Raw genomic sequence first — 13,394 nt, forward strand, 5'->3', positions numbered from 1 at the left:
ATCAAGACTAATTGCCTCATCTTTAGTCGTGATCTAGTCTTTGATGAGGAATGAGGGTCATTTCATCTCCCTCCTCTAGTTATGAATTCAGAGGATCAATCTATCCAAGTTCAAGCTTGGATATTTGTCTCCCATTAGGTCCACCTAATAGGAGGGCTTCAGCCAAGAAGGCTCTAGTTGTTCTTGCTCCCGCCTCTCCACCAGTTCCTTCTCTTGCGGCTATAGGTTCACCTAGACATGTAGCCACACCACCTGATTTTTCTTAGGATTCATTTGATCTTTTGTTTGATGATGATGATCCCCTTGCACTTCTTGCTTCAAATGATAGCACATCTACTCTTCGGCCTAAATGATGGGCTAAGAAAATTGGCAATCTTCATGATGATGAGCTCATTGAGGTTAGAACTACTCAAAAGAAGAGAAAAGGTTCTGACTTCGTAAATTTTGCTCTCATGGCCAACATTCATAGTGTGTATGAGCCTCAAACATACATAGAGGAAAAGTAGATACTCGAGTGGCAATCTTTCCAACCTAAGGTTGGGTAACAAAGTTGTCCCTCCCTATAGCTAGAGACATTGAGATCAACTTCTCAAACTGAGACTAGGATTTTGAGGAGAAAATAGTCAAACTCTATACTGCTTCAAAAAACAACCATGATTTCCTTCAAAAATTATCAAAAACTTTTGCAAATGAGCACTAGGACTAGAAAAATTGACAGCAAGAAACCACAACTTTTGTGGAAGAAATCATTAAACCCTCCAATGATTCTTTTCGGAAAAAGAAGCCCTGAGACCAACACTGGTCATTTTTTTGGGAAAAATAAAATACCCCAAACATAGTTTTTAAGGAGAAAGTTGAAAAAAAATGAACAATTTCTAAGGACAAAATTATTAAACTGAATGAAAGTTTTTGAAGAAAAAAATTATAAAAGCAAACAAGATTTTTTTAAGGAAAAAATTACAAATTTGAATGATAATTTTTTTAACAAAAAATATAAAATTCATGACCACGATTTTTGGGAAACATTGTGTAAAACCTTACCCAAATTATGAAACCCTCAATTTTGTGGGAAATTGGAAAACCTTCTAGAGCTGAAGACTATCAATTTTTGCAAAAAGTAAAAAAATACCAAACAATTTTGTTGCAAGTCATGGGTCTAAGAAACAACTCAACGTGCAAAACAAAAATGATGCACAAAATTTAAACAAGTCTCAGTTCACATAGTGCCATTGAGCTTGAGAAAAGAAAAGTGGCAAAAAAATGCCATGAGATGTTGTGTGGGCCTTAAGAAGAAATGTGTAGAAGAAAAAAGATTGTAAGTGCTCTACAAAAAAAGAAACACAGGTGTCATAAGAAGAAACACAAATGTGGACACACAAAAACCCTTCACTTTTGCCAAAAACAACCTTTAATCGGCGCAAAAAACACAAAATTTGCAAGAAATGCAAAAGAAAAGACACAATTGGTCACTAGCAGACACAAAATGCGACTAGAACCATTTGTTTTGCACGAATTGCAAAAAATGTAAGCAAAACTCTTTCTTTCACGCAAGTAGGAAAAATGCGAGCAAAACCTTCATTTTTGCAAAAATAATGAACACATGGGTTTCCACGATTCACAAAAGAAAACATCCACGATTTTGAGTAAAAATGACACCTTGTAAAAAATGGGAGCTGTAGAAATAAAATTGTAATGATCACTTATTGGGACCATTCTTCATTTGTTCTTAAACTCCCAATTAGGGTTTGAATTATACTTGGGGATGACAACTTGTGTTCCATACTAGGAAAATACCAACCCCCAATAATTATTGTATATCATTATGTATTTAGATTATATTTAGGAACAACACATAGTCTAATTGGGATAGTAGAATTACTGTACTTGGGTAGAAATAGTCTTCACGAGGCTCCCTCGTGAACAAAGCCCATTTTAGGAATCTTCTCTTAACTATGACCAGATTACTCTTCCTGTCACAAACTCCCTATCCACTTAGTTGTATTAGTAAGTGATTAAAGAATTAGCTAATTATATATTACTACTACACCTAGTTGTTGTGTGTCTAACTACGAGGTTATTGATTACTAATGATTAACATATATTACTTAGCATCCAAGGTAACTAATGAATAGTTCATAATACATTTGGTAGTTAATATATTTAAGCCCCATTCCTTCCTTCTCTCTAAAATTCGACCCTAAAGTGAGCATGGATTTACTTTTTGTTGCAAGAGCATCCTAAGTGTAAGGGTAATCTTGCATCACCCAAAAATATTTTGTTTCAATCTTTTTCAATAAGGGTTATCTAAGTCGAGAGCTATTATTTCTGGAAGCTTACTATTTTTAGTAAGTTGGTCGTTTGAGCTCAAAATGTTATCATTTATTCCTTGGAGGTTTACTTTGAATATATCAACCTACCACTAAAGTTTCATTGCAAGATCAAGTCTATTTTCGAATACTCAATATCTCAGGGTTGGTCAAACTCAAAGTTTAGGGTAAAATTTTCTAGAACCTTCTTGGGCGGTAAAAATTGCCTATATAAGTAAGGTTTGTAGGGTTGTCTAAAGCAATTTAGGTGATGTATATGGTGGGTTTGGCTTGTAGAATATTGTAAAGGAAAATGACCACCTGACTTTGCATGTCATATTTCTAAATATTGTAATTCAATGTTTATTGAGATAATAAGAAGCCAATTTCTTGTATTTGCAATTTGTTGATATTTCTCTATTATGTTGTATGTGTTTGTGCTAATAAAGGGAGTACCCTTCATCACTTGTCGTAGGGTGCTTGACACTTATACATCCTCTAGATTTACTCTGCCTTTCCCTAAACAACACCAACTATTATACTCTCAAGATTAAAGTGAGAGAATAAGGGGTTCAACTATAAAAATCATAATTCCTTCCTATTACAAAATATATAGATTCGTATAATATTTAGACATAGTAATCTAACTATTGTTACATAACTATTTCATATATGTAATAGGTTGTATATAATAGGTTGTATTTTATATATACACATGGATATGTATGTATATATAGTATATATGATATCAGTACCATGTATATATGGCCAAGCATAATGCGAACATCACATATGCATATTGTTCTACATCGTATTCCTTAACTCTTCTATTTGAATCAAAATTAAGATATGATTTATTAATATGTAGATCATTATTACTAAATTTAATTCAAAATTTATGTGTGTAATAATATTGACTTAATTAATGTGCACATAATTTTATCTTACTAAAGTTAATGGACATACCTTTTCATGATACTTCAATTAGTGAAGATGTCATTCTAAATAATAAATAATAATCCATACCTTACCTAATACACATACCTATTTAGTGGTATGGTCACCTTAGGAATATGTCAGTCATTGTAAATGAATATAACTAGTTTCATATTAAACTTGCTTTGTAATTAACTTTCCAAAACCTTGTTTTAGTGCCAATAAAATTGAGTATACATCATAACGTTTTAATCTTATTAACGATCCAATGATTCTTACAACCTTGCTTTTCCTTATCAGAAAGGTATTTTGACATGTCTAATGTTATCCCCTTCGCTGATTAATGATTTTCGGTGCCTATGTTTTTGGGTCCAAGGCATTTATATAGGCAAATAACAATGCGGCATGATCCTTTTAACATCACTTCGTCGGTGAAACGTTATAACTTCGCATAGATTAATATTATTGATGTATAATATTAATACATTTAACATTAATGTTTAAGTTGTATTAATTGATTACTATTTTACAATCAATCATATTAATTGTCAATACATATTGATTAATTAACTGATTTGATATTAATTAGTGTTTATTATATTGATTATTGATAATATTATTGTTTTCTATTATTTTAATATGTATTGATTATTGATTTAAATGATATAGTATTGATTTAATGATTAATGATAATAATATGTTTTACATAGATTGATTGAACAAATACATGTATTATTTTATTTTATTTGTAAATATTATATATAATCACTAGGGTTTGTGAAAAAAACACCAAAATCTTGATGCAATTTGTAGCAGATGACATGGGCTGAAAACTTGCAGACGACTCACCAAAAAAGAACCAGTTCACAAGTGTGAAAAAGCCTTGAGGCAAAATAGACGAATAAACTCCAACAAATTTTTCATTAAAAGATCAATTAAAAATTTCTGGCAAAAATTACTAGAAAAGAGGCCACGATTATTTGTTTGGTAAAAACTTGCTAAAGTGTGTAAAACCCCATCAACTTGCTCTGACACCATGTTATTATAAATCAATATATACAATAGAGAGGAAAGGCTCTATGTATAAGAGATTACAATGGGAGATTGCTAAATGAAACACTAGTTAACAAAATACAGAGGAAAGTTCCTAAAGTGACTAAGATGATCATTATAGAAGCATTACAATATTATTTTAATATAATGTACTTACTACTAGGATGGTACTAGGAGATCATGTTATCTAGGCAGTAACATTTAATCTAATCATAAAAATTGGAAAATTAAAAAATATTTAAGTAGTCCACTAATTCATATTAATGTGCATTTGTATGCTATTTTACCTGTCAACTTATAAACAACTACCCACATAACTACCATAGATAACTAATTAAGCGTGACTGCTTCACATACCCTAATACTACTTTTCAATTGTAATGAACATACTTTTAGTTACTTGATTGACCTAAATGTGGTTGTTTATGGACATTAAGATGACTTCTTTTCTTTCTTTCAATCTCTGGAATATAATTACTTTTTATTACATATAATTATATAATGAATTATTCCTGCTGTTTGATTTGTTTCTGAATGCAATCACTGCACTATAGAGGATATTAAAACAGATATCAATAAGAAACAACAGGGTTAACTATTTTTTTTCTTTGGATTGCATGATTTCACACAAACTTGCCAATTAATTACAATTTCAAACAGAGCTTAGAGCCCTAAATACAAAATTAACAACAGTAATTGAAGTCAATAATAGGTCATACGTATCCTGTTTGATAGCAGATTGTTTTTATGTTGCTTTGCTGAAAACTACACATAAAAACTGACCTTATTCCTCAAAACTTCTGAATCTGTATATAAAGCTTCAATCAAAGCCTTTGAATCCTGAAACAAAGAATACAACACAAGAACAGAGAATTTCATTCAGAAATTTTAAAGAAACAGATAACATGAGGCAAAACAAAACAGATGTTATAAACAAAATCTATTGGTTGTTCAATTCAATAGTGGACAGAATATGAAACTTTTGCAACAATAGTACAGCTATAAATCTAAACCAAAAATAATGCCTAATACGAGATTGATGAGAAAAATCAAACCATAAGAATGCTGAGCAGCAAAAGGCTAGCCTACAATCTGAAGGAACAAAAATAAAAACAGAAATCTGATTTACTGATGATGGACTTTCATTTTATTGTCAACCCAGAGGTGTAGATTAGAAAAGCAATCTGCAATGCCTAAGAACCCAATCCATTTAACCCAAAACACCACTTTTTTTTCCTATTATTTTCTTAAAGTGATAAGTGTTCATTTGTTTATATACTCAGGAATTCATCTATCCATCATATGGGATATGCATCTAGCCCTCAGAAGGGTTAGGCATCAGAGCTCAAACCTAAAATTCACATTTCATTACTTCAACTACACTCTACATAAGTAACTCAAACTTAACATGATTATCAAATAATTCAAATTATATTACATACTTTAAATTATAGAAAGCATACTTAATTTTCAATTAGGAACCACTTATAATTAATTGAATGTTTTGTACCCTTATTTTTCCTATTTTTTATCTATAAATACAAGAGTTTGAATTTGCTAGGAACATAAGGTTATGACATCCCCACCCTCGATCCTCCCTCCCCACCCTCTTCTTTATATTGAGCATTGTCCTGATGCACTTATCAATGGCCTAAAAAGTCACCTTGGGGAGTCTATCAATAATATTGATATCATATTCACCATTTATGATGTCATATGTAGTCCTTGTATAAGGTTATTTTAAAAAATCTCCAGGTTGCATGGAGACCGGGGTACTTGGAGACTACAGAGACTAGTACCAGTACTAGTATGACTATTTTTTTCCAAAATAGGAGACGGGGATACTCAGAGACGCCACTATTTTAAAAAAAAAAATTTAATGATTTATAGAAAATTTGAAAATATAGTGGACAGTAACTATAATTTAATGATACTGGGAGATTGTGATGTTAGAAATCTGGTACCTGCATGAGAGCTCATTTATACCTATGTAGCTCACAAGTTTATCAGAGTTCCTGCCATGTTGAGATGCTATTATGTCTAGGACTATGTCACCGCTCACTCTATGCTTGACGATGAGGTTTATGCTCTTATCATGGGTTCTTATGTGTCTTTGTTATCCTGCTAGTGATATCTCGTGGCCTCTTACCTTATGGTCCAGCTTCCCTCATATGGAATATCCCTTGAGTAAAGATGTCTACACGGCTCTACATACAACCCAATACTCCTTATGAACCATGCCAATTCTGAAAATATAATGGTAGACCAAGCAGAGCAGCCACTAATAACTGGAGAAGGCATGAAGATAAAATCACCAACAAGTAAATAAATAGCTGCCATATCGTACAAATTCAGTGACAAGTCTCTCGATGAAACATAGAAACCCTCATTACATATTAAGGACAATTCTTGAAATTCTGATTCACGACGAGTGTCATCATTCAAATCATCACCTTCACAAAGGAAATGATCATCACCACACAAAATTCTAGAGCTACTATGTAATAACCCCAATAGGTTATAACTTCTTCCAACACCAAAAATCTTTATACTTCAGTTGTTTGACATTTCGTCAAACACTTTGCAAGCAAGGGTCCTCTGACTGATATAACTTTTCAGATTGCTGCAGTGATTCTTGTTTGGATTTGCCTCAAAGAGAATGCTTACAAAAGACTCCAAATTGTCTAAACAATGACCTAATATGAATGTGCAACTAATTTTGGCAATATTCGATACATATATGTGACTTAAACTACTTGCAAAATGCAGCTCCAACAATTAGTAATTATGACAAATACTTTGGATGCAACCTAGGATGGCATTAATGCACTTACAACCAAGTGGCATTAATATAAACACTTAGTATGCAAAATTATAACATTATTTATGCCAAAAAAGAGAACTTATAGCCAATTGATATTTTGTCAAACAATTGGAATGCAAACTAATAAGCTGATCATCAACTCTAGAGTTGCAATATAGATAGTCTAAAAATTACAACGCTCTTTCAATTGCAAAATCCTAGCCTTCCTTTGATACCAATAATGCCAATTGGCAAACAAAGACAAGTACAATGTAAAATAATGAAGTGCTGAAGCTATATTTTGTACTAAGCTGAAAACCTACATTTCTCAGAAAATATGCCAAATGAGAAGTGAAGAACCTGATTGTGGATAGCTGTAATATTTTCCTTCAATGCTGCCCCTTTTGCTTTGCTTTTTTCCGATCTGCTTTTACCACTTGCTTTTTCCGGATTTGCTTTTTCGTTTTTGCCTTTTCGAACTGCTTTTTCGGATTGCTTTTTTCAGAGCTGCTTTTTCGGCCTGCTTTTTTGAACTGCCTTTTCATCCTGCTTTTTGTACTCAAATATTTTTTCTCAATGTAGCACAAATAGAAGATTGAAGTATCTTCCTCCCAGCTGCAATAATTCAAGTGATATTTCACACCCTCAAAATTGCGTACCAATTGAGAGTTTTCGTTCTCAATGGCCAGTTGTGACTATTGCAGAAACCCTAGGCTCCACAATGCACATCAACATCAACAACAACAAATCTGGATGATTAGAATGAAGCCCGGGGTGCCTATTTATTCTTTTTCCTCCACTTTCTCTAGAAACTTCTAGAACATTAGTTTATTTTATCTATTAAGTGACTTTATAAAATATTTTATAATTCAAGTCACTTTATTAAATTAATTAAATATAAAGTTACCTTTTAATATTTATTTATTTGATAATTTTATAAATAATTAACTTAATACCATTTATTTATTTAATTAAAATAATTAATTAGTCATCCTCATAAAATATTCATTATTTTGGACAACCTAATTAATTAAATTAATTAAATCAAATTGCCTCCAAAATGGGGACATGACAGTCTGCCCTTCCTAAAATTGCTTGTCCCCAAGCAATGGCTGAACAATAAACCAATCAATCCGCCTGGATCCCAAATGTCGTCATGAACTATACTACTATCAATTAACACAGGCTCCTGTAATACCCTCTGCAATATAACCAAGAGGAATCCATAATCAAACTGACAATTACAGCTCAACCAAACTCCAAAATCACAACTGCCATAGTTAGAAACCCACGAGACACAAACTCTTAGAAAATCAAAACCCAAGTAAAGTGGACAAATCAAACTGCCAACACAATAAATACCATCAACACATCCCACTGGCCTATACAAAATGTACAATCCAACTCTGCAACAATGGTGAACGCTCCCGAATGAAACTGTACCAAGTATGGAGAATCCACACACTGTACAACTCCTACAGTCAACACAACTCTGCAGATCACCGGCCATTGTCTCATAACCATAACTCCCATGCACCGCTCATGGTGAAAAGACATCACAAGATAAACAGCAAGAAATGGAACCCAAACCAAATTTGCCTGCCATCAACTCCTCAACACAAGGATCAAATGCTAACTGATGTACATACCCTGCAGTATAATGCTGATAAAAAGAACCAACCTCAGTCAACTGCTCACCATGAACAAGTGATACAACCCACTGTGACTGATCACCAGCTAAGTCAGGAGATGTCATAGCCAAAGGAGTAGAATCAATAACAACAACCGCTGAAGCATCACTCCCAAACTCCCGCTCTAAGTCATGTATTATCAAGCTGTCAACCGCAGAACCTATCGCCATGTCATGCCCATCACAACTCTCATCCTGAGGTGCCAAACCGTCTCATAACTGATGACAAGCACTAGGAACCAAAGTACATCTCTGTATCATCATTTCATCAACATGGTCATCAAAGGTAAATCGATGAGCATACCTTACAGTGTAATGCCGATAAAATGCGCCAATCTCAGTCAATGGCTCAAACTGCAATCCAGATGAAACTAACTGCAATCGATCACTACCCAAGTTGGAACTGACTACTACCTCTGAAGACATCGCCAAGGGAGTAGTATTACTAGCAGGAACCATTCCAACTGCCGGCTCACCAATATCACACATGATCTTTGATACAACATCTCTAGTCTCTGTGCCATCAGTACTAGAGGCCACCACTATGTCAAGCATACCACAACAATCTGCTACAACACCCAACTCAATTGAACCTGACTCTAGTGGGAACGAACCCGATATGCCAATGTTAGTATCAAGGATGGATGCATCCCCATCTCCACTGTCTTTGACAATCTCGACCATGGACATCCTCGGATCACCAGACACCACAGCTTGTGACTGTACAGAATCTGGTAAAGAGTGCAGTTGCTCCAACTCCATGGTCACCTTAGCCAAATGAAACTGTGACTTCTCGTAAGCCAACTGTGTACTCTCAAGAATCTCATAAGTCACCTTGAGCTGCTGAGTAAGCTCACTCACCTCATCTTCCTTGACCAATAATGCATCGTATGTTGTACTCCCCCACTCCATAAGATAATCTCTGTCAGCTACCAACTGCATATAATTCTGTCTCAGAATCCGAATAGCCTCCCATAAAGAGTGGATCTCTGTCAAGGAAAGATAACTGCCTCCCTGCTCATCACTAGTAGGAGAACCCCATCCATAAACTGCTAACAACTGACGAGCAGCATCGAAATGTTGGCAAGCGATAGCAATGTCTCGCTCACTAACTCTCAACTGACTAGACACATGATGGCACTGGCTAGACTGTCTCCTACAAAACTCCTCTGACGCACTGTCTAAAGGAGTATCCTCAAAGTTACTGCTCTCTAGAGTATTACGATCCATATCCTGCGAATCAACTCCAAAGCTCATATCAACATACAAAGTATCAAAAATTGTAGCACTGTTGTCCAACTCCTCTGTACCACAAGAAACTGCCAAAGAAACCAAGTCTTCAAAACTGCCCACTGCATCCTCCTGGATGTCATCAATGCCAATATGATCCTGGGACTCATCTGTACACACTGCAAAATATGAAAGATCATCTATTAGTGTAGTTTTTTATTTTTCCTATTTTGCTAGGTTTTTCCTACACTTTTAATAATCTCGCTTAGGTTAATAAAGCATGTCTTATTAGGTGAATGGTTGTGAGGTGTCACCTTCCTACATGTGAGCATCCATTAGCTATCTTGGGAAGATATTTTGCTATCTTTAGTCCGATAGATGGTTGCTCCTCATTGGTTGGTGTTGCCACCTCCTCCCTCTTCCTAGCCTATATAAGCATGCTACCTGGCTTGTATTTGTCTCTCTTGTTTTTGCACCCTCTTAATGCTATTTTGCTTCCAGCATTTGCATTACTCTCTTGAGACTAACTCTATGATGCTATTTTGATTTTGTATCATTTGCATTCATAGTTTAGATATTTACTCTTTGCACTAGTTTTCTGGGTTATTAATCTTATCAGATTCTAACATGGTATCAGAGCTTTTCTATGTGCAAGAGTAGATTTTAGTTTCCTTATTTGAGAGATTCGGGGGGGGGGGGCTAATAAACTTTATTGTAGTTTTTTGAAAAAAAAAGTATGCTCTTCTCTTGCATCTTTGGATGATCCTGAGAATCAGAAAAGTTTTGACAAAAACGGTTTTTCTCTGGGGTTTCAATCTCAAATCTGACAACCAACTTGCATATTTGGAGTCTTTAATCAATATTGCAAGTTTCAGCATGCCATTGATGGACTTAGGAAGCTGATCCAGCATTTGCATGTCATATTTTGGTTGCTGGGGTCATTTTTTGATTTTTGGACCTGTTTTTTACTGTTAAAGGCTTTTGATTTACACTACAGCAACATCTTCTGTATATCAGCAAGAAAAACGCTTTCTGGGTTTTGTTCACAGCCCCGAAAAAACCATCTGAGTATCTTTTAGATTTTGCATGCAAGTTGTATATTTTGTAGAATCAAGCATGCAAAGCTACAGCCATACCCCTCTCCATTGACAGTCGCAGATTTGAACGCAATTTTCAAATGTCTCATTCTTGCTCATACAGACTCCGATTTTGATGATTCTTGTTATGAACTTGGCTAATTTTTTTGTGCTCTATCCACTAGTGGAGTTGTTTTCTGATTTTTCATGCATGAGTTCTTCAGAAATTGCAGATTCTCAGCCGTGACTGTGCACAGTTCTCGTTTTGAAAACTTCGGAGGATCATAACTTTCTCATACGACCTCGTATCGAGGCGATTGTTTTTTTGAAAGTGCATGACTTTTCGAGTAAATCGCAGTGGTGCTATTTGTTTCTTTGATTATTGTGCCCAAGTTTCACTTTTAGCATATGCTCTTCATGAGGAGGCCCTGTCAGTTTTTCTTCCGTAACTTGAGCATACGAACGTATTTTTTCGATCCGAAAAATGTGTCAGAAAGATGGTTCTAAGACAGAGATGATGGTACAAGTTTTTTTGATTTTTGCTACAGTTTGGTTGCCTTTTTTGGCAGTCAAAGCTAGATGTTCTATTTTGCCTTTCGAGAGCCATATCTCGCTCATTCAAACTCTTTTCTGGGCTCGCCAGATATCGTTGGAAATCTGGTTCTATGAGTTATTTAGTTGCAGAGGTCTTTTATCCAGATTCTGCTCCAGGTTCTTTCTCCTTAAAGTTTTGCACTTTCGCACTCTGGCAGATTACTTGGATTCTACAGGTCCCAGAATCTCTTCTTCTGTTCTTTTGGCTCACTCTTCTTTTTGACTTCTGAGCATTGTATGCTTCTATTCTGTTGCATTCCTTTTTTTGTAAACGCACTGAGATAAAGTGCTTGCTTTTGCATATCTGGGATTTTGTACACCTTGTGTTTGTTTGTACTCGCACTCAGTTATAAAGTGCCATGGGGGGTCATGATGTTTTGCCATTTTGTGCTCATCCACCTTTGTCAAGTGAATTTTTGTTCCACGACATTAGCCCATGCAATGTGTCGGTGACACTGCCCTTTATCCTGTGCTTGTACTTCTATTGCACTATTGGTGTTCCTGATTTTTCTTTTTGCAGATGTTTTTGGCATTGCATTTCAGTGTTCCTGTCACCCCTCTCCCTGTTCAGCATTATGGGGGGGTTCACCTGTTGGCTCTATTGCTTCTTTGGTTCGGTTGAGTGATCTACGTATTCAGTTTTTGTTCCTATGTACTAGGCGGATGCAGTGGCTAGGCACCTATGCATTTTGGTGAGATGGTTCATCTACTATATAGACACTCATTCATTCCTACTTTTGGAGGTCACCTCTTCGATTGATCAGCTCTTCAGACTTTGTCTTCTCTACCTGGTCATGCACTATTTCAGTGGGGTTTCCAGCAGTTTCTTCTGATAGTGTTTGCAGCTTCATGCTTCAGAGATGCTTCATGCTCTTTTTTGTTCCTCTCTTTGGGACATTTCCTAGATTGGAGGCTTAGTTTCCTTCATCTAGTTCTTTTTCTTGTATTGGGTACCTGATCAGGCCTTGTTGTTGGGACCCATTTTCCTGCTTTCATAGCTTTGCTAGGTTAGCATCCACCTAAGCTTCGCTTATGGGGGGGTGTTAGTGTAGTTTTTTATTTTTCCTATTTTGCTAGGTTTTTCTTACACTTTTAATAATCTCACTTAAGTTAATAAAGCATGTCTTATTAGGTGAATGGTTGTGAGGTGTCACCTTCCTACATGTGAGCATCCATTAGCTATCTTGGGAAGATACTTTGCTATCTTTAGTCCGATAGATGGTTGCTCCTCATTAGTTGGTGTTACCACCTCCTCCCTCTTCCTAGCCTATATAAGCATGCTACCTGGCTTGTATTTGTCTCTCTTGTTTTTGCAACCTCTTAATGCTATTTTGCTTCCAGCATTTGCATTACTCTCTTGGAGACTAACTCTATGATGCTATTTTGATTTTGTATCATTTGCATTCATAGTTTAGATATTTACTCTTTGCATTAGTTTTCTGGGTTATTAATCTTATCAGATTCTAACATCATCAACACATTCCAGCAAGAATGGTCGAATGGATATATGAATAAAGCCCAACACTGGTGTATAAAAACTAATACCAACATCGGACAAGCTGCTGGCACAAGAAAAGAGAACACCGTGCAATCTGCTAATCAAATCCATGATATCACCCAAACAATCACTGCTACCAAAAAGTGGTAAAGATCTCCAGCCGACTGAATCCCAAATGCCAATATAACAATCTCGAGTCCATATCCGT

General features: G+C 35.4%; 1 protein-coding gene across 1 annotated transcript in view; it reads right to left on the minus strand.

Moving 5' to 3' along the window:
• LOC149541327 (tyrosine decarboxylase 2-like) overlaps positions 1 to 13,394 on the minus strand; it is a 176,252-nt gene that overhangs the window by 14,811 nt on the left and 148,047 nt on the right. Inside the window, exon 8 of the mRNA XM_089796611.1 lies at positions 5,079 to 5,135. Within this exon, the coding sequence (XP_089652737.1) occupies positions 5,079 to 5,135 (57 nt within the window). The remainder of the gene's footprint in view (positions 1 to 5,078; positions 5,136 to 13,394) is intronic.

The sequence above is a fragment of the Cupressus sempervirens genome, chromosome 8 (assembly GCF_028749045.1).
Source record: "Cupressus sempervirens isolate cs-2001-9-10 chromosome 8, ASM2874904v1, whole genome shotgun sequence".
NCBI lineage: Eukaryota > Viridiplantae > Streptophyta > Pinopsida > Cupressales > Cupressaceae > Cupressus > Cupressus sempervirens.